Source organism: Micropterus dolomieu, linkage group LG09 (genome assembly GCF_021292245.1).
Source record: "Micropterus dolomieu isolate WLL.071019.BEF.003 ecotype Adirondacks linkage group LG09, ASM2129224v1, whole genome shotgun sequence".
NCBI classification, from domain to species: Eukaryota; Metazoa; Chordata; class Actinopteri; order Centrarchiformes; family Centrarchidae; genus Micropterus; species Micropterus dolomieu.
Genome location: NC_060158.1, coordinates 17828556 through 17847540, shown reverse-complemented (window position 1 = coordinate 17847540; position 18985 = coordinate 17828556). Strand labels below are relative to the sequence as shown.

The 18985-nt window shown below is 41.0% G+C and overlaps 1 protein-coding gene across 4 annotated transcripts in view; it reads right to left on the bottom strand.

Annotated features, from left to right (window-relative positions):
* Window positions 1-14616, bottom strand: part of ctnnal1 (catenin (cadherin-associated protein), alpha-like 1) — a 57005-nt gene extending 42389 nt beyond the window's left edge. Inside the window, exon 1 of one of the 4 annotated variants that reach the window (XR_006826288.1) lies at window positions 13815-14307. Coding sequence is in view for 2 of the 4 variants with exons in the window: in XM_046058169.1 (XP_045914125.1) it covers window positions 13815-13910 (96 nt within the window). In the remaining 2 variants the exon portion in view is untranslated. Of the gene's footprint in view, window positions 1-13814; window positions 14308-14547 lie in introns of those variants that run through there. The other 3 variants (XM_046058171.1, XM_046058169.1, XM_046058168.1) reach the window with 3 other exon arrangements.
* Between the last annotated feature and the right edge of the window lie 4369 nt (window positions 14617-18985).

The following is an 18985-nucleotide window of genomic DNA, read 5'->3' as shown; positions in this document are numbered from 1 at the left end:
CCTCTCCTTAATACAGTGCAGTCGCCCTGTCCCATGTGCAGAAAAACACCCCCAAAGCATGATGCTACCACCCCCATGCTTCACAGTAGGGATGGTGTTCTTGGGATGGTACTCATCATTCTTCTTCCTCCAAACACGGTTAGTGGAATTATGACCAAAAAGTTCTATTTTGGTCTCATCTGACCACATGACTTTCTCCCATGACTCCTCTGGATCATCCAAATGGTCATTGGCAAACTGAAGACGGGCCTTGACATGTGCTGGTTTAAGCAGGGGAACCTTCCGTGCCATGCATGATTTCAAACCATGACGTCTTAATGTATTACCAACAGTAACCTTGGAAACGGTGGTCCCAGCTCTTTTCAGGTCATTGACCAGCTCCTCCCGTGTAGTCCTGGGCTGATTTCTCACCTTTCTTAGGATCATTGAGACCTCACGAGGTGAGATCTTGCATGGAGCCCCGGTCCGAGGGAGATTGACAGTCATGTTTAGCTTCTTCCATTTTCTAATGATTGCTCCAACAGTGGACCTTTTTTCACCAAGCTGCTTGGCAATTTCCCCGTAGGCCTTTCCAGCCTTGTGGAGGTGTACAATTTTGTCTCTAGTGTCTTTGGACAGCTCTTTGGTCTTGGCCATGTTAGTAGTTGGATTCTTACTGATTGTATGGGGTGGACAGGTGTCTTTATGCAGCTAACGAGCTCAAACAGGTGCATCTAATTTAGGATAATAAATGGAGTGGAGGTGGACATTTTGAAGGCAGACTAACAGGTCTTTGAGAGTCAGAATTCTAGCTGATAGACAGGTGTTCAAATGCTTATTTGCAGCTGTATCATACAAATAAATAGTTTTAAAATCATACATTGTGATTTCTGGATTTTTTTTTTTAGATTATGTCTCTCACAGTGGACATGCACCTACGATGACAATTTCAGACCCCTCCATGATTTCTAAGTGGGAGAACTTCACTGTTCAACTGTTCAAATACTTATTTTCCTCACTATAATAGGTAACAATTCACAATGAATGCATTGCTGTGAATGGTCCCCTATATAGGATATTACTTGACTACTGACATTTTCTTCCCACAGTTCTTCTGCAGGATCGCCTGCTGCTCAAACACACCACGATAATAGTGACTACTCGTGGGCAACTCTCCTCCTTGTTTACAAAGCTTGACAGATGTAGCTTTTTAATTTTTTCTAATGTAATATCTTGTCTTCAGCAAGCTTGCGCCTTGCATCTGCTGCTGACTCTCTTCAATATGACTGAGTGTGTGTGTGTGTGGGAGGAGGAGCTGAGCACCGCCCTCAGTAAAACATCAACACAGAGGACAAAAGCAGAGTAGCCATAAATTATACCAAAATATAGCTGTATAGTTTTTTTGTGTTTGTTTGGCTTAAAGGGATACTATGCGATCCTGCAGAGAGTTTGTTGATAAACAAACTCATGAACACGCATTGCCATGGTAACCAGTCCTACTCTGAAATATAGCAGAATCCACAGTGTGAGCAAGTTAGCCTCAATAAGAGGGCAAGTTTTAGCAGTACTGTAGAAGGTGTGACAACAAGCCTGACAATATTATAATATAAATCTGTATTGAAGCAAAATACTTTTCTAAGCCTAAATCTAAGACACGGAGTCTAGTTTATTTATCGGTAGGTTTATCGAGAGGAACTTCAATAGTTACAATTAGTGAACAAACATCAAACAAACGACCTGTAAGCACACAAACACAGTATCCTAAACACAACAGAGTAAAAAACTAGCAAGTTATTTGAAATAGTTTGTACAAAAATACAGTGACTGAAAAGAGTTGGGATACACAGGAGCGACTTTTTATCTCCAGGGCCGAAGTCAGTGCTAACTTTGGGGCTAACCTCCTTCACTCTTTATTCAACAGTTGGCAGCAACACACGGGAGCTCCTCTTTAGTCATGAGACGCTGCAGTCTTTATTCACCAACCACTGTAACTTCTACTGTACATGTACTGCTGAACAAACCTTATTGCTGACCTGTTTCTCTCTATTCACCGGGACACCCGTTCACACACACTGACTGCTGTGGCAAAGCTAACAAAGCTAACCAGCTGGGATCATCACAAACATGACAACAGACAGACAAGACTGTAACACCGAACCAGTCGTTTATGTGGAACAGCAAAGCTAATTTTACTCACCTGTCCAGCAGAAACAGAGCAACCTGAGCATCGGTTTTCATTCATTTCAAATCTTGTAGATTTATCCAGCATTGAAACCCCTCACAGATGTTAACATAGGTCTTCCCCTCGCCTGGTCTTATAACATGTTTCACAATTCCTCAGTCCTTTCCCTCTTTGGCTGTTTCTCAGCCATCTTCGCACGACAGTTTGTTTACATTTTCTCTCCCACTGCTTCGAGCGCGCCACCGCCACCTGCTGCTCGCTCCGAGCAGCTTTGTTTGTGCTCAATTTACAGACCCAGGGCTGTGTAAGAAAAGCGGATTTTTTTTTCAGAGCACACAAAAAACAGAGAGCTACCTACCCATGAGGAAATATTCGCAGAATTTAACAAAAAGTGATAAGAATCGCAAAGTACCCCTTTAAGTGCTGTGAAAAACACGCTTATAATGCTAGGGAAACCCCATTTTTTTAATAAATTGCATCCAGTTTTAGAATCAAATTCCGCAATTCATTCTGTGTTTTCTGCATCGTGGACATCATTGCTCCCTAACCTATTTAGGCACAAATCAAATAAAAACAGTGTCTGATGAAATAATTCTCGCAAGCCATCTCTAGGGTTTTTTAGTCCTCCCAGCTTTTGAGCTACTGAAACTTCTTTACAGATAAAAGGCAGGAGATGGGAAGATAAGATGTCAGGGGTGAAAGAGAGTCAACATGACTGCAAACTATTCCCAGAGCAAGACAAATCCTCACCCAGAAGAAGAAAAAGGGTATTTCTAAGAATGTGTGTTCTTGAAGGTTTGACATTTGAGAAGAAAGGGACTTTAAAAAGTGAATGACTACATTAATAAATCAGTAGTGTGTCAAACTAAACATCAAAACCCTCAATGCGAAGGGATGGTGGCCGAGCAGGATGATTCACTGATGAGAGTGGTGAGTGGACGGAGCGAGGCGAAGTTCATAGAGTGCGTAAAGGTCTCACCCTTTGAGACTTTGACTTTTGACCCTAGCCGTGATCCTCCTATAAAGAATACAGACAATTTCAGACATCAATACACACTGTAGGAGCTTGTAATATGAGCCCTGTAAAGGAATGTGACCCTCTGACCTTCGACTGCATAATGGCCTGTGTTGTGACACACTGACTGTCTAAGACACATTCATGAGGCTTAGGGGACATGCTTTCATTATATTATTGTTATTACATATTTAAATTTCTAATAAGCCACTACTTAAACCTCATTCAAACCATTTATTTGAACCGGTACCAGGAGCCTCTACATACACAAGCAGTGATCCAATCTAAACACAAAAATAAAGTCCCATCCACAATAAATACTCACATAATCTCAGTAAAACAAAATCATTAACTCTCACATTCAAATGCTAGTGAACTTTTCATGACATCATCAGCAACTCAAAAAGCTCCTTTCAACCTTTCAGATAACAAAACACGGCACACTCAAACGTCCAGAACAACCGGAACATTATTTATAGAAGGTGAGTGACTTTAACTTATTTATAGGGGTTGGTACTGTGACTGTGTGTGTGTCTAAGTACACCCCCACTGGATGTGTTTAGGCCCCAAGCTCTCACCCGCCAGCTTCAGTCACCCAGAAAGTGACAAGATAAGAACACCCTCCCCATACTGACAGAACTAGGTATCAGGCACTTTCAGGTTATCAGTCAGGGACGAGCATCACTAAGGTTGGATGACAGGACAAATACATCGGCAATAGGATGAATCTAAGGTTGATAGACTTTTTTGGGCCAATTTAAATATAAAAATAACATAAGTTAATGTGTTAAAAATGTGACTCAAATAATCTGATGAACTGGTTTATATAATGGGACAATTTAAAGAGGATTCATAACGCTGTGTCTTTCCCTCACAGTTGGCAGCCTGTTAGACTTCAAATACAGCTCCATCCGGCACCGTATTTGAGAACGAAACCTATTTGTTCAGAAATAGCGTACCACCTCTATTTAAGTCTTTTCACAATGTCTAAGATCCTATCTGCGTACAGATGTGCTTTCAACACTGCATTGGCTTCCAAAAACATTTCCCCTGAGGATATTGAACAGTCAGACAAACCATGGTAAGAATACCATCAGCTTGATCACTCTCAAGTATTCTATGTCAAAGAAAGGGACAGCCAAATCTGGCTGAGCTGGTTACATGCTGTTCCTGTTACCGTTCTTCCGAATAGGTGCAGGGCTGAGGATTATTATTATGTCTCAGTTTACACCAAAGTGAAAAAAAAAGGTAAAAGATCATAAGAAAAATGGTTAGATCTGTGCACCACTGTGCCTCCAGCCTTTGGCTAGGTTTTCAGTAGGCTGAAAAATTAATGAGGTGATACAGAGACACTGGACTCTCTGCAGAGATTGAGATTAAAAGTGAGAAAACAGGAGGCTAAGTGGAGAGAGAAGGGGAGAAACTAAGGACAAGGCTGAAGACAGAACGAAAGAGGTGTGTGACAGGAAAACAAAATCAAGAAATTGAACAGAGGAAGGGTGGAAGGCATTCGAACAAGGTGCTAAAGCATCTTCCATACTGATACTTCCTCACGGTAACACCTTGAACTCAAATCATAAAGTGAAGAATTCCAGTGTGTGCTCAGTAATAGCACTTCAAGTTTTTCATTGCTGGGTTTTATGGCCTCACACCAAAAGTGATACTTTTGCACAAGGTCAAAAGTGGCAACTTTAACAGTAACATTTATCAGATAACTGACAATCAAGTAACACTGGTGAAGATTTGCAATAAAGACAGTATAGAAATAATACATTCGCATTTATAAGTTATACCACCGGAAGAAGGTTGGAGTAACATAGCAAACTTGAAATATTTCAAATTTCTGACTAATCTGAATCAGAAAAGATAAGACAACGTTTGGTATTCTGTGTTCTCTGCGTCCTTCACACTCTCTTTGTTCTGTCATGTCAAACCTCATCTCTTTAAAATAACTCATTATCGAGAGGGGAGAAGTTCAAAGACGCTCGAAGAAAGCAATTAACACATACAAGCCAGACAGAAGTATTCCTCTGTGGTACAGTCAGCAATGTTGCTGCTTGAGAGAGAGAGAGAGAGAAGAATAAACATGAGGACTTGGAGAGGGACATGTGTATGTTTTGTATGACCTTAGAAGATAGACATCTTTGGACAATTATACTTCAAGCCTACAACAGTATAACCAACAGCAAGTGTCATTACAGATATCCTAATCTAGTGCTTTCCAACCTTTTTTTCATTCCATCTTAGAAAGCCTTGTTCTAACAAATGTTGCTTTTACCTTTATGAAATACTGATGCTATAAGCCAGTGCGAGTTAGCTAGCTATCCTTATGGGATCATGAAACTGATTCATGAAGTACTGGAATGCGCCTCTCATTGAGCAGAAGTTTTCAAACTGTGAGGTGCGCTCCCCATAGAGTTGAAAGGGGGTTTGGGCTGCATGTGTAAAATACAATTCAATTAATCACATAGGCATAGCCCACAACATCCTCAACCACACCCAGCCAAAACAGCCAGACCAAACACCACTGCAAGCAATTTGATCACCCCCAGAAGAAATTTGGGATAAGCATTAAATTAACCTAGCTTGTACCTAAGAGAGCAGGCGAGAGAGGTGCATTGTCTGCCCATGTTGATTTGGACCTCAGATAGTATTTTGCTAGCAATAATGTTAATGATCACACAAGCTAAGGTTAGCCAACCAGCTGCCAACCAGCCATGCTGCAACAGAGCCAACAAAGCAACCTACAAATTGCAACCCAGCCAATCTTCAAGATACTATCTATCTACTAGACTATGTTGTGGTGGGTACTGGTCATATGTTGACACAAATGGACTCCATTTCTATTTCAAATTTAGCTAGTGTAACGCAGAAGTGGACATAGTCACCATGATGTTATCCATTGGTTTGTGGACTGCCGTTTTGAAGCAGATTGATTGATTGATTTTATGCAACTAGGTAACTTTGGACGTGACGGTGGCCCTAGCAAGCTTGGTTAGCTAGGTGCCTCTGTAATTCACGTTACTGTGATTTTAACCTGGATGCTATTTTTGGTTAGCTAAAAACAGGCTTACAGGAAAAAATGAACAGCAGACTCCTCATAAGCTTGTTCAATGGTACTGGTTAAATGTACACAGTACAGTGGATACTGCCACTCTATCCTGATTGACAGGTCGCCATTGTAGCAGCTTGTCAATCACAAGGTAGTCCTGTAGTACATGCTGCTTTATTGTCAATTTTCCCTCAAATGGGACCATAATTTACTAAATGAACATCATGCTGTATTGAACAAGACTTGAAACTAGCGACTGAGACCATAAACTCATTAAGAAAGTATTTACTGAGAAAATAAATCAGCTGAGAAGTAGCGTAATTTTACCATTATTTCTGATGGAACCGGACTTCTTTTTGAAACCACAGGAGTTGCCCCCTGCTGACCATTAGAAAGAATGCAAGTTATTTCCTGGATGTCTTCACTAGTGAAAGCTGGAGGTTGCCACTTGGTCACACACTGTTGGCACTGTACAGGAGAGAAAAGAAGGCACTCAGGAGCACACGTAAACATCACATACTTTGGATTTTCCCGAAAAAATGTCCAAAGTCCTTTACATAGAAATCCCCTATTGAAACTGCTTTATATAAAGATGACACATGCTTGTGTCACATTTTATGAATCCTTTTTAGACAGCCTCACAACTGGCAAGGTTTCCTGCCTTCCCCAAGAATTGCAGAGCTTCCTCTACTAAGGCCCAGACCACTTAAAGTGAACAACTATCCTAGTTAATGTCATGTGCTCAAGACTGGAATTATCACTCCACCGAGCCAAGAAACCGCCAACAGAAAGGCAATGGGATACAAACAGCTGCCTGCCAAATACTGATCAACAACAACTGTTGTTGTCCAGGCAGCAGACAATATAGATATGTTGTGTGATATCTCTGGCAATACATGACAAGACGAGTGAGAGGGCACATGCCTACAAGACTGCAGTAAGTGGGCTGTCCTACTGCATTCTTCAGTCCCCTCTGTCCAGACAGCATGTACAATAACCCTTTATGTTGCTGTCCATCTTTATATCTCTGTACCTGCTTTCAGTGCCTTAAGGTGGAAGCAAGATAACTCAGGTATTGCCATCTTATAATCTCAGGTACATCCTTTATAATGAATCAGAATCAGAAGAATCAGAAGGACCTTTATTGCCAAGTAGTGTTTTACACATACGAGGAATTTGCTGTGGTGATAAGGTGCTACACGTAGACAAACATACAGTCAACATAAATAAATGTAGAAATATATAAATATGGAATGGAAGAATATGTTGCAGATATATATATGTGCATTATTTTGGGTCTGTGCCGTGCAGAAGTAACGCAACGGAAGAGAATATTGTGTACACATAAATATATAAACTGACAACATAAAAATATACAACAACAAAGATCAACAATCAACAACAAATATGTGCGACGTGCCAGGTCTGTGCACAACACGTAATAAAATGAAACAGTATTGTGTGATGATGTATTATTTTTTAAATATTACCCATGAACAGCTACAGCAGGACTGACAGGAAACTGAGGTGCTGTTTTCCTTAAGTTCACAGATGGCCTCTGTGCAACTACAGAGTAATTAATGTCAATAAGTATGTCCTTGTTTGTGCTTCTGGGCGTGTGTTTATGTATTGTTTATGCATCTGTTTCAATCCACAGGGTGCTCCCAGTGAGGCTGGACAACACAAAACACCATGCTACATTAGGCACCGCATCCCTGCTGATTGAGATCTCTTCCTGTGTGCTCACACTCATGAGATGTCTCGTCAGCATCTAATCATCATAAACTAAGAATATACTGTAAATACAGGGTGGTAATGGGCCAGACAGCCACTTGATACTAAATAAGAAAACTACACAATGAATAGCCTTTTGCAGGACCATTTACATAGGATTCATATAGAGAAATAGAGAAATAGAGAAAAATCATTTTAACAGGGAGCTGAGATTAACTGGATTTTGTTCATGGCAACAACAAAATTTAAAATGACGTTTGATAAATGTAACAGCAACATATCTTTACAGAAATAATGTCCTGGTTAGTATTTATACAAAATCGCCATCAACTATCAAGTATCAATGTTGGAAACCTGGACAAATAAATCAAACTATTAGTGTGACAGAAAGCCATGAGAGGACCCTACGTTATAAAGAACAGTTCTCAGAAATTGCTTTCCACTTTCAGTTGACATAGAATGCAAGACTGTGAGCAATGTGCGCACAGGTAATGCCACTTAGAAGCTCTCTGATAATGGGAAGGATGTTTAATCGATACTTTATCAACCTCCCAGCTAGGAGAAATACAGATTGGTCAGAGACAGAAGCTTTCCTTGAGACAATTAATAGCAGTTATCGCTATTAGCCACAGTCTTCAGATAACTTAAATGGCAGAGGGTGGCATAGCTTTTTCACCTCTGCTGTCCTCTCTAGGATGACTGATACCTTTAGGCTGGGTTATTTGGAGGTTTCAGGCGCACACGTGCAATCTCACACAAAAACAGGCACCTTTCTTGTCTGGAAGTATATTAGCCAGACACAGGTCAATGGATCGACGTGTGAGACAGACCCTTTTATCAGCACTTAAAGAGAACAGAGATCTGTAATGACTCCCTTGATAGCAATAGTGAGAAAAGCGCAAGGGGAAACACTGGTCATGTAGGCCTTGCACGCGTGTGTGTGTGTGTTTTTGTGTGTGTGTGTGTGTGTGTGTGTGTGTGTGTGTGTGTGTGTGTGTGTTTGTGTGTGTGTGTGATATAAAAAATGGAATATAACAGAGAGTGAGAGGTTTGAGGGAGTGAGTGTAATCATCAAAAGATAAGTTAGCTGACTAATGCAACCACTTTAATAGAAAACAGGGGGAGTTGAGTGGAATTACATCTCATTTCAATTTGATGACACAGCGTAGTTGACTGCCTGTCTATACTACCTACCACCGAGCATGAAACTCAGATCCTCATTTACACAGCCGTATTGTGAGTCAGGCTAACTGTGATTCATATATTTGATGTTTGTACCGTGTACATGGGCCATTCTTCCACTGATCATGTGCAATAGGAAAAATAGTGGCCTCATGTTGCCCGCCTGACCTGCGTTTGTAAATGTTTTATCAGACATATTGTTTCGGTTGAGGCCTCAAAGGGTTGCAGGCTGATAAGGTGACAGAGTAACACACAGCACACAAAAAAATGCAGTTGACAACACACCAGCACCACAGATTAATTTAGTTTCTGTTATCCATAAACAAACAGTCCCACATGTACAAAGACACACAAAACCCACCCTCCACACGCACACACACACACACACACACACCCACACACACACACACACACACACACGAACAATAAAAGCATATTCCCAGGAGGTAAGTATATTTTGGTCTGTGAGTGTGTATGCACACGCACGCATGCTAGTAGCGCACTGTAATCCTCATGTGGTTTCACCTTCATGCCAGGGGCCTATTTGTCTTCATTATCATCATACGCTCCTGGAGGAAGCAGATCGGTTAGGGCTCGTGGCAACAGTAATGCCTCTCTGTCTGAGTATAAAAACAACTTCACAACCTGGACGTTTGTCATGTCACCCCACCACAGGACCAGGGACATTAAGAGTGAAATAGAGCTCCATGTCTCAATAAAACTCTATCTCCAATATTTCCAGAAAGGGTGATGAAATTTTGACTGATGGTCATGCTTACAGCTTTGTTAAGTGAGGAGCATGTTTATGGAGTGCTTTTTTGTCAGCATTTTGTTTAATGTGGAATTTGTGTGACAAAATGCTAATGCCCTGAACAAATCACATACAAAAACCTGCCACTGAGCTTTTGTTTGGGTAATAAATATGCCATTTCAATCCAGTTTGTGAGCAAAATGAACATGGAAAAAGCTTTTTTACAAACCTTTTTAGCACATCAGAAGGCAAAACTGCAAGCACCACAGAACCTCTGGAAGCATGACAAAGTCAACGCTAACAAACTTGGACAGAGAACGGATTTTCCAGGCCCAATTATAGTAGAAAATCTTTTAAGAAACTCCTCGCCCTGCAGAAAAATGATGGAGCCGGCATAGCTATGTAATCACAAGGCCAATGTGTCACGAGTGTTTAAATGTTCACCGATCTGATCAAAGTCTCAGAAATTACTCCCTGGCCCTTATTCGTTCCCACACAAATTTACCTCAAAACAACACCTCGTCAGTCTGAGGACCACCATGTCCGCCGCACCCAGACAGGACTGGTGTTTTATTTAACTAGGAACACACCAAAATTATAAAAACCCAGGAACACAACCATTATTTCACTAATCACCACTTCAAGACAGGAATCAGGTCTCAAGGAAAAAGCTGCCTGATTATAGCTAAATTGCCTTCCAGCTGGCTATGGAGCACATCACAGGTAGGACACAGACCACAGCAGACACTTTCACTTAGTTTCCCCCCTCGCTGTGTGATTCCCATTACATTTCTGACCACCACCAGAGCAATTCATTACCCTCGCTATGCCCCTCACAATGCAAGTCCATTGGTATGGAGATGGCTGTAGCAGAAAAGGTGAAGTAATGCACATTAGTGAATTCCTAGCTGAGGAGAGAGCTTCTTTTAAATTAAGTTTTTGAAAAGGAAGTGACTGGCCAAAATGATGAGGAAATGCAGCTAGAAAACATCCAGGTGGCCACATTAGGACAACAGGACACATTCAGTAGTGCATACACAAGACAGGTGAACGAACATACTAGTACGGAAAAAGAAGAGGTGGGTGGGTCTGTGCGCTTGTGTATGTATGTGGTGTGTGTGCATGTGTATGTACGTAGTGCAAGGCCAGGAGACTCCCAGCCCTATAATTACACCCTGGTGGGAGTGAAGCTGATAACAGAGGCATGAGGATATCGGCGTCACAGCAAGGAGGGGAGAGGAGAGAAGATACATGATAAAAGAAGGGGAAGCGTGCACAACATGATGCCTTATCAAAAACACTGGCTTTTCTCACTGACACTGCTTTTTAATTTCCGCCTAGATAGTTATCTAATGACCCCTACAGCACAGGAGCATGCATGCACATACATACAAAACTCCTTTAGAGGAAAAGCCGCACAACGCACCCCACACAGTCATTTAGAATGACTATAATAATTCAATTACAACCCATCTATGGCAATACTGATTCTCAGTCACATAAACCCCCTAACTCAGTTATCTTACTCACATTAGGGCAGAAATCGAAGTACAGCTGGGTTAAACATCAGTCTTTCTAATGACCACATATACAAGTTATACAGATTTCTTTTGGTATTTGGTGCGCATGCCTCAAAAACCCTAACACAGCTTGCATTAGGGCTTAAGTTGTTATGTAAATGCAAAAAAACAATAAATATCAATAAAGTCGATTAATTTGCCTGTTATATTCCAAGTTCCTGTAAGATGGATACCAACAATCATGTACATTATTATCATGTCAAATCTATGTAACTTACTGGGGAATTCAAGTTACAATTAATCATTTGGTCTACAGAATGTCAGAAAATTGTATCGAAAAAAGAAATGCCCACCACGAGTTCCCAGTGCTCATGGTGACATCTTAAAATGTTTAGCGTTGGAGATTTTGCAGAAAGTTTCATAAATCAATTATCATAATTGTTGTTGTATCTGTCAATCCACTAATCGTTTGCGGCTCTGGAAATGTTTTGTGCATATTTGCAGGAACTGAGCGATGTATGTGTGCATGTCCCCACGCTGGATGAAAAGTACTCACAGCAGGTGAAATTAATGTAGCGGTCAGCACCAACTGAGTGACCGTCCTTCTAATGACATCAAAACAACAACCACGACAAATCATAACATATGGAGATAACGGCCCTGGGAAATGTTGTTTCTATCAGCATTGCGGAGCTCTGTTGCTATGGGGACATGCCTCACGCTGAGAAAAAAAAAGAGAAATTTAGCAAAGACCGTCCTTGAGGGCCCACTGCTCAACCGTGGACTGTAATATGCTGAATGCCGTTACGGTATACAGCACATTCTTCCACGCCATAGACTGGAGCACAGCCAGTCTTTCTCAGCAGGCAGGGGTGCAAGTTTGCTGCAGCGTAAATATTAAGATAACACAGAGTGCAGCAGATTTACTGGATGCTTTTGCACGATATTACAGCAGTGCCCACTATAAATATCTTTACAGTCACAGCTCTATGCATCACAGGTATGATCGTACCTGGATTTTATCCTGATTTTCTTCTACTTTCTTGTTGGTGAACTTACGAATGACTGAAATTCAAAATCACCACAAAATGAACAGCCTACACCGAAAACACCTCCCCCTAACAGATATCCTTTTCTGATAACTAACCCAAATCCATTCAGTACAGGGTGACCTTTCAAACGAGCCAGTGCAAGGAGAGGGAGGAAGCAGGCTTTCAGCGTTCACAGGGGGTCAGTGCCATTGTGGTATTGTCCAGACTCTGTTAAATTTCTCTTCCACTGTCTCTCTGTGGAAACAACAGAACATTTACAGGTCTCTGGCCCTTTAGCCTCCGGCACAACAGGGGGATGTTAGCATTTATAAGACTGGTGGTCATTACCCTATTCAGGAGATGCAACCCACCTCCCATCCTAAGCGACACATGCTGGAAACAACAGTGGAAAACAGTCATGTTCATGGTTAAAAGCAGAAGCTTTGTAAAATGAATCATCTGCTGTTTTTCCTAAAATGTAAATTAACATTCTAAAATGGCATTACTGTTAAAACATTACAAAACATAGCCTTGGACTTTGTAGCCTACTTTGTTGCACTATACAGTAAAATGATGAATGATCTCATTGACCTAAACTCTGTGCCTTTTAAAGCTGTAACTACTGTTTCGAGTGCGCAAGACCAGAGTTGTTGAAAGGGTGCAGTGGCCATGAGTGGGTCTTTCATCTTCTTCTGTTTATTGAAAAACAAAACACGTGCCTCAAAGTGGCCCAATTAGAGAAGTGGGAGTCACAGTGCAGTTCAGGGCTGGCAAAGAGTAGAACACAACTTCTGGGGAAACTTTTTCTGCCCTCTTGAACAACATTTTCTCAGGAGAGTTTCTGGTGGTCTCCAGCTGAATAAAGGGATTAATATCACAAGTAGACCCATTTAACAAAATTTTTGGATGGCTGCTCATTGGTTTAATTGCTGTCAGTGTTAGTTCCCCATTTAGAGCAGAGTGTAGCCAGTTATGTAAGTCTATAAACTTCTGCCTAACAACAACAAAATCTGTCTTTGGTCTTCATTTCTATCTTAGCCTACATGTAAAAAGTTTTGCTAACCTTTGCAGCGTGCAGCTTGTAATAAGTCTACTAGTTGGTACGCTGTAAAGAAGGACCATTACTAATAACGGTAATAACAGTGGTTACATTGTAACAAGTCATAGTAAATTCACCACACGTGGGACAGACATTAAACACAGCAGGAGAAGGAAACATGCAGGCAGTGACCAGGTAAACAGGAGAATCAAAGTTAGCCTCATGTGTGCCGAACACGACTGTTGTTGTGAAACCAAAGTGCGTTTTAAAGTACAATATGTCAGAAATAACAAAAACTACGACTTGTTTTGCGTATATGGTATACTCACCTGCGATACTAAAGGAATAAGCGTCTGCTCCACCGAGCGAGTTTTGATTTCCAGACCGGAATCAAAGTTACTGTTGCCGCACGGAGATGAAGCCATTCCCGCCGAGCTTTCCTGCCTGCCCCTGACACACAATGCACGGCACTGCTGAGTTCACCAAGAGGCTTTCTTTTGCTGTTTCGCCGCTGCAAACTGGTGTAGCGGACTTGTGGTTACACACCGGGGTTCCTCAATTGATTACACGGCCGTTTATCGAGTCGCTGTCCACACACACTGTTTTAATCCACTCTGGCTCGGTGGTTGGTGCCGCTGCGCCCGCTAATGTCCATGTAGTTTACTCAACAACGGCAGGGAGCGGACTGCAGCACACCACTGTGGGCAACCACACACACGCACCAAAGCACGCACACACACCCTCAGGTTATTTCAGTTTATGTGAGGCTCAGGGCTTTCCAAAGTGCAGCTCATCATTTTGCAGGCTGACAGTCAGGATGATCGCTTGGATTTTAATCCACCTGTTCACTCACCTACAGCAGTAATGGAATTCCAGGCTAAACCAGTATAGGTCAAAACAAACAAATTTGGATAAAAGCAAGCCTTTGGCAGCTTTCTATTTGACCATAGCATGCAAACACATGGAAGTGTAGGATGTTTTGATTTAAAAATGCATCAATCTTTCATGCAAATTTCAGTGGACTTTATATAGGAGTTTCAGGTTTTAAAAATTCATGCATACCTATCTCAGAGGACTTTTGATCCAGGGCCCTCCAGAGAGAAGAGAGATGCTTTTCACACAGCACAGCTCTGGTTTGATCCCTGAGACAAAGAATCCCACATTATCCCCATGAGTCTGAGAATCCCTCATCATCCTCTCCTAATACACACCAGATATACCAATCAAAAGCGGCTGCACTGAGCCACATAGGACATCTGCACTGACTGGAATGCATTGCCAGTCTTTAAAAAGCTGCCAACTTTACCTTTTGTCTGTCTGGAGAAAACAGTAATTCTCGTGATCTTACCATCTGAGGTGCTGCAGGTTACCCAGGGTCCAAAACCGAGGAGGGGGCCCTCAAAGTATAATGACTAAAGTGTTTCCAAAGTGTGTATTTTTGGTCTCACGCTGATCTGCATTTGGTTGAAATCAGTAAAATTGCAAACAAGCATAAAAAACATAATAGCAGCTGTTGTGGTTTTGGTATCTAAAACAAACTGGAACACACAGATCTGGCTGGATTCCTTTCTGCCCAGAGAAAAAAAGAGAATTATCTTCTGCAGACAGACTTTGACAAGTGCTGAAATTATTTTTATCAAAGCTTAGCGCAAACCCATCAATAAAACGCATCATTTCAGTTACAAGTGTCTGTTTCAGATGTGGATAGGGGGATTTTATTCCTTTTTTATACTGTTTAGGCAGAGGGATGTGGTGCATAAAGTGCACAGGGATATAAATCACCCACTCCTCATTTACCCATCACCAACAGTCGACACATTCCCACATCTCTCCCAGTTTCCCCAAACTGCTTTTACAAAAAGGATCTCAAGATTAGGAAACAAACTTAACATATCAGCAATATAATAGATCTATGAGTCTTTTGATGCATGATAAAGACATTGTCAACAGGTTTATTTTTGCTTAACATTATATGTTCCTGAGAGGAATGACAGGATGACATTTTATTTTAAACAAACTGACCGACCTGAAGGCTACGATGACTCATATGGATGTTATTTCTAGGTGGAATAATGTTGGTGTGGGATGAGGCGATCTATCCAGTGTTACAGTTAACTATTCTGGCATCATTACTGTAATATGCATCAGAGGTTGTGTCCCACTCCAGAACAAGGTATAAAAGTTTTATCCTAGCAATGCATTGTTCCTCTTCTTATTTTGTGACACACTGACTTGTATCCATAAAAGGACACAAAATACTTCATTCCCATCTGGATCTGAGCCTGACCAAACTATTGCCAAATTCTCTGTATCCTCAAGTGGCTCCAGTTGCTATTTCTAACTTTGCAAGTGCAGCCACTGAATGACAAGTGGTGAGTAACACTTCATATTACAAATACACCAGATGGCTGAGAGCAGATATGGCTTATAAGCACTGTGGCGTTGTTAGTGAGTGCTTTTTCTGCCTGCTTCATCATCAACTATGGTGGCTGGCTACCACTCTGTGTCAGCAGTGGAGACAATGGCCATGTGTGTGTGTGTGCGTGTGTGTGTGTGTGTGTGCGTTAAGACTGTCTGCTGCTCTCAGGCCCAGCCAGTATTTATTTAAAACCCCAGAGCTATGCTTTAGTTTAACCCTCCTTGTTTACATAGGTCTCACTCCACACACACTCACACAGACATGTACACAAACATACACACTGCATCGTTTATGAAGGCATGCGAGCAGTTTGACTTGCTATGAGCGGACAGGGTTGTGTTCCACTTTGATGAATGTCTCTACTACTAACTAGATAATATCTGTATGTTTTTTTGTTAATCTGCTCTGAGGCTCTCTTCCAAGTGATAAGATGATAAGACGCTCCACTCGGGCTACTTGCATTGTACTGTATCAGCTTGTGTTGGCTTAAATGTTTCTGGTCACAGTAGATAAGTTCAAGAGGCAGAATAAGATAAAACATGATATATCCTGTAACATTTCAGTGGAAAGAGTTTAGTTATCATCTAGACAAATAGCCTATTCACAAGTTCAAACGCACACAACAGTGTGCACATACTCATTGAGTTTGTCAGTGCCATACTCCTAGCTTTGAAACAGGCTTGTTTTTCTAAACAGTATCTCATTTGTTCTGGAATATTCAAATATTTGCTCCACTGCCTCTAATCTCTTTTAGGCACATTGCATTTTGACAGTTTGCCTGAAAACCCATACAGTACAAGCAGGAAGTCTCTTTTGTGCATACTCATCTGCACAGTCCAAGGGTATTACTCATTAAATAAAAGATGCTTATGCATAGTGTGATTGTGTTGCTAACAGCTGCTACTGTCTCTCTCCATGCTTTAGAAGTGCTGAGTTTCGCTCTCTCTCTCTCTTTTCTCTCTGGATCATTCCTTCTGGCTGTACAGCTCCTGGGACAGGAACTGCTGAGCCTAAAGAGATAGTGATTTTGCACACTGCAAAATGTGAAATGAGTGCACTCACTCATATTCCCCTGTTGGATAAGTAGACTAAAAATTTGGGATTCAAAGGAGGGATTGTGGTGAAATGTTGAAGGTTTTTTTTTACTCCTGCCGCATTTTAAAATTCAAGGAAATGTCTATCTCAAGTATACTTTGTATGTGCATATACCTCAACTCACTCATCAACATTTGCCTCCAGGGAAGCCATAACCTTGACCTCAGAATACTTGCACTTCAGGTTAGCGCGTCCTTGACAGAAACCTGTAGCTGAACTCACCCACTTACAATGATACAGTGACCGGAGAGGCCTCTGTGAAGGAGAGGAGGTCAAACAGAGGTGAGGCTGAATATTTTGTTGGCTGCTGATTTTACTGACCCTAAATAGTTAGTTTAATCTTGGCTGGCTTACAGGTGGTTATGTTAATATGGACTCTGGTTAGAAAAAAATGACAGTGCTTCCAGTGCAAATAATATTCACCACAGAAGTAGAAACTGGATACAAATCAGACATTTTAATATCTTCAAATAAAAACCCAAAGCAGCAGTGCTAATAAGGCGCGGGTCGTCTGTCATTTACGGCTCTCCTCCTGCCAAGCATGCACCCTCGGGCACAAGAGTAATTTAATTGCACGTAAACATTACCAGGCAGCAGAAATGTGCCATGCAAACAGCCATCCCAGTAATCTTGGCTTTTCTGCATTTCAATTTCTGTTGTTACATAATCATGGACACCTCACATTAACTCATTATCATGCTGCAGTTTGAAATAACAGCATATGTAAACACAGGAATGTCTACACATGTTAAACATAAATAGACATTATTATGGATAACTCTCTAAGATTAAGATGTATCTTGAAACAGTATGTGTCTGTAAGTGTGTGTCAGGAAACAATCTACAAACGTTTTACCAAAATAGCAAATTTTATTTTGTAGATGAATCATTTTTGTTATTTAAATTTGTATTATTCGATGCAATACCAAGCATTCACCAAGATAAACCGAGTTCAGAGAAAGTATATGGTACACAGTGAACTGTTGCAAAATACTGTTGTTACCTGAGATCTTAAAAGTGGCATGGTATAATCATAGAGTCATTACATGTAATGTTTTAGCTTCTCTCAACTGCAGTGTCAAAATATGCCTGTATGTACGGGACTGAGGAAATGGCATTGAATGAGACACTTTATTAGCATTAAAAGAAAATCCCTCAAGTGTGAAGTTCATTATAGTTATTCTCTAAATTACTATCCTCAGCCTCACTGAGTCTTTGGGCACTTCGTGAAATTAATTAATAAAACATTGAAGGATTTTATCTACAGTGCACTGTAAAACTTAATTAATTCTGATTTCTTGATGCATACAGCAGTGAGATGGAGATCCTTATGTAAGCATTACCCAGGACAGAGTTTGTCTGTTTTGGGGTCAGGATCCTACTTGTGGTCACTATATTAAATAAAAGATAAATGGAAATGCATTAGACTTATAGCCGACTTTCTGAACTAACACACTGTGCTTCCCTCCATTCTCTTATAGAAATAAAGTCATGTAATATATTCAAATTAACATGCCAAAAACAGGGCCTTGAAAATAAATCCAAATTTATACCCGCTACATTTGCTTACACAAACACTGATGCTAATAGTCCAATTACTAATCATAAATCCATACACTTAAATGTCTCCACAGTTAGATATATTAAGTATTTCACCTCCCTGCGATATACTAATTAGCAGGAACCAGGTTTTTAATCTGGTGAGCACTGTTGCCATATAATGAGGGCATCATACTGTAGCTGGTGCAGAGTGTGTCCACGGGCTAAATCAAAGTGCTTTCTCTGGATGACCCTGTCATTACTGGCTAAAGGAAACAGTTCACCCTGGTGCAAAGACGTGTTCACAAAACATCTCACATAAGGCATATACTTACACTCCTAGGTGTGGAAAATAGGACAGGATCTTTCCTAAATAAACCTCCTCTCTCTCTCTCCTACAATGACATGTTGCATTTAGCCAAACTAATCCTGCATTGTGTACGCAGG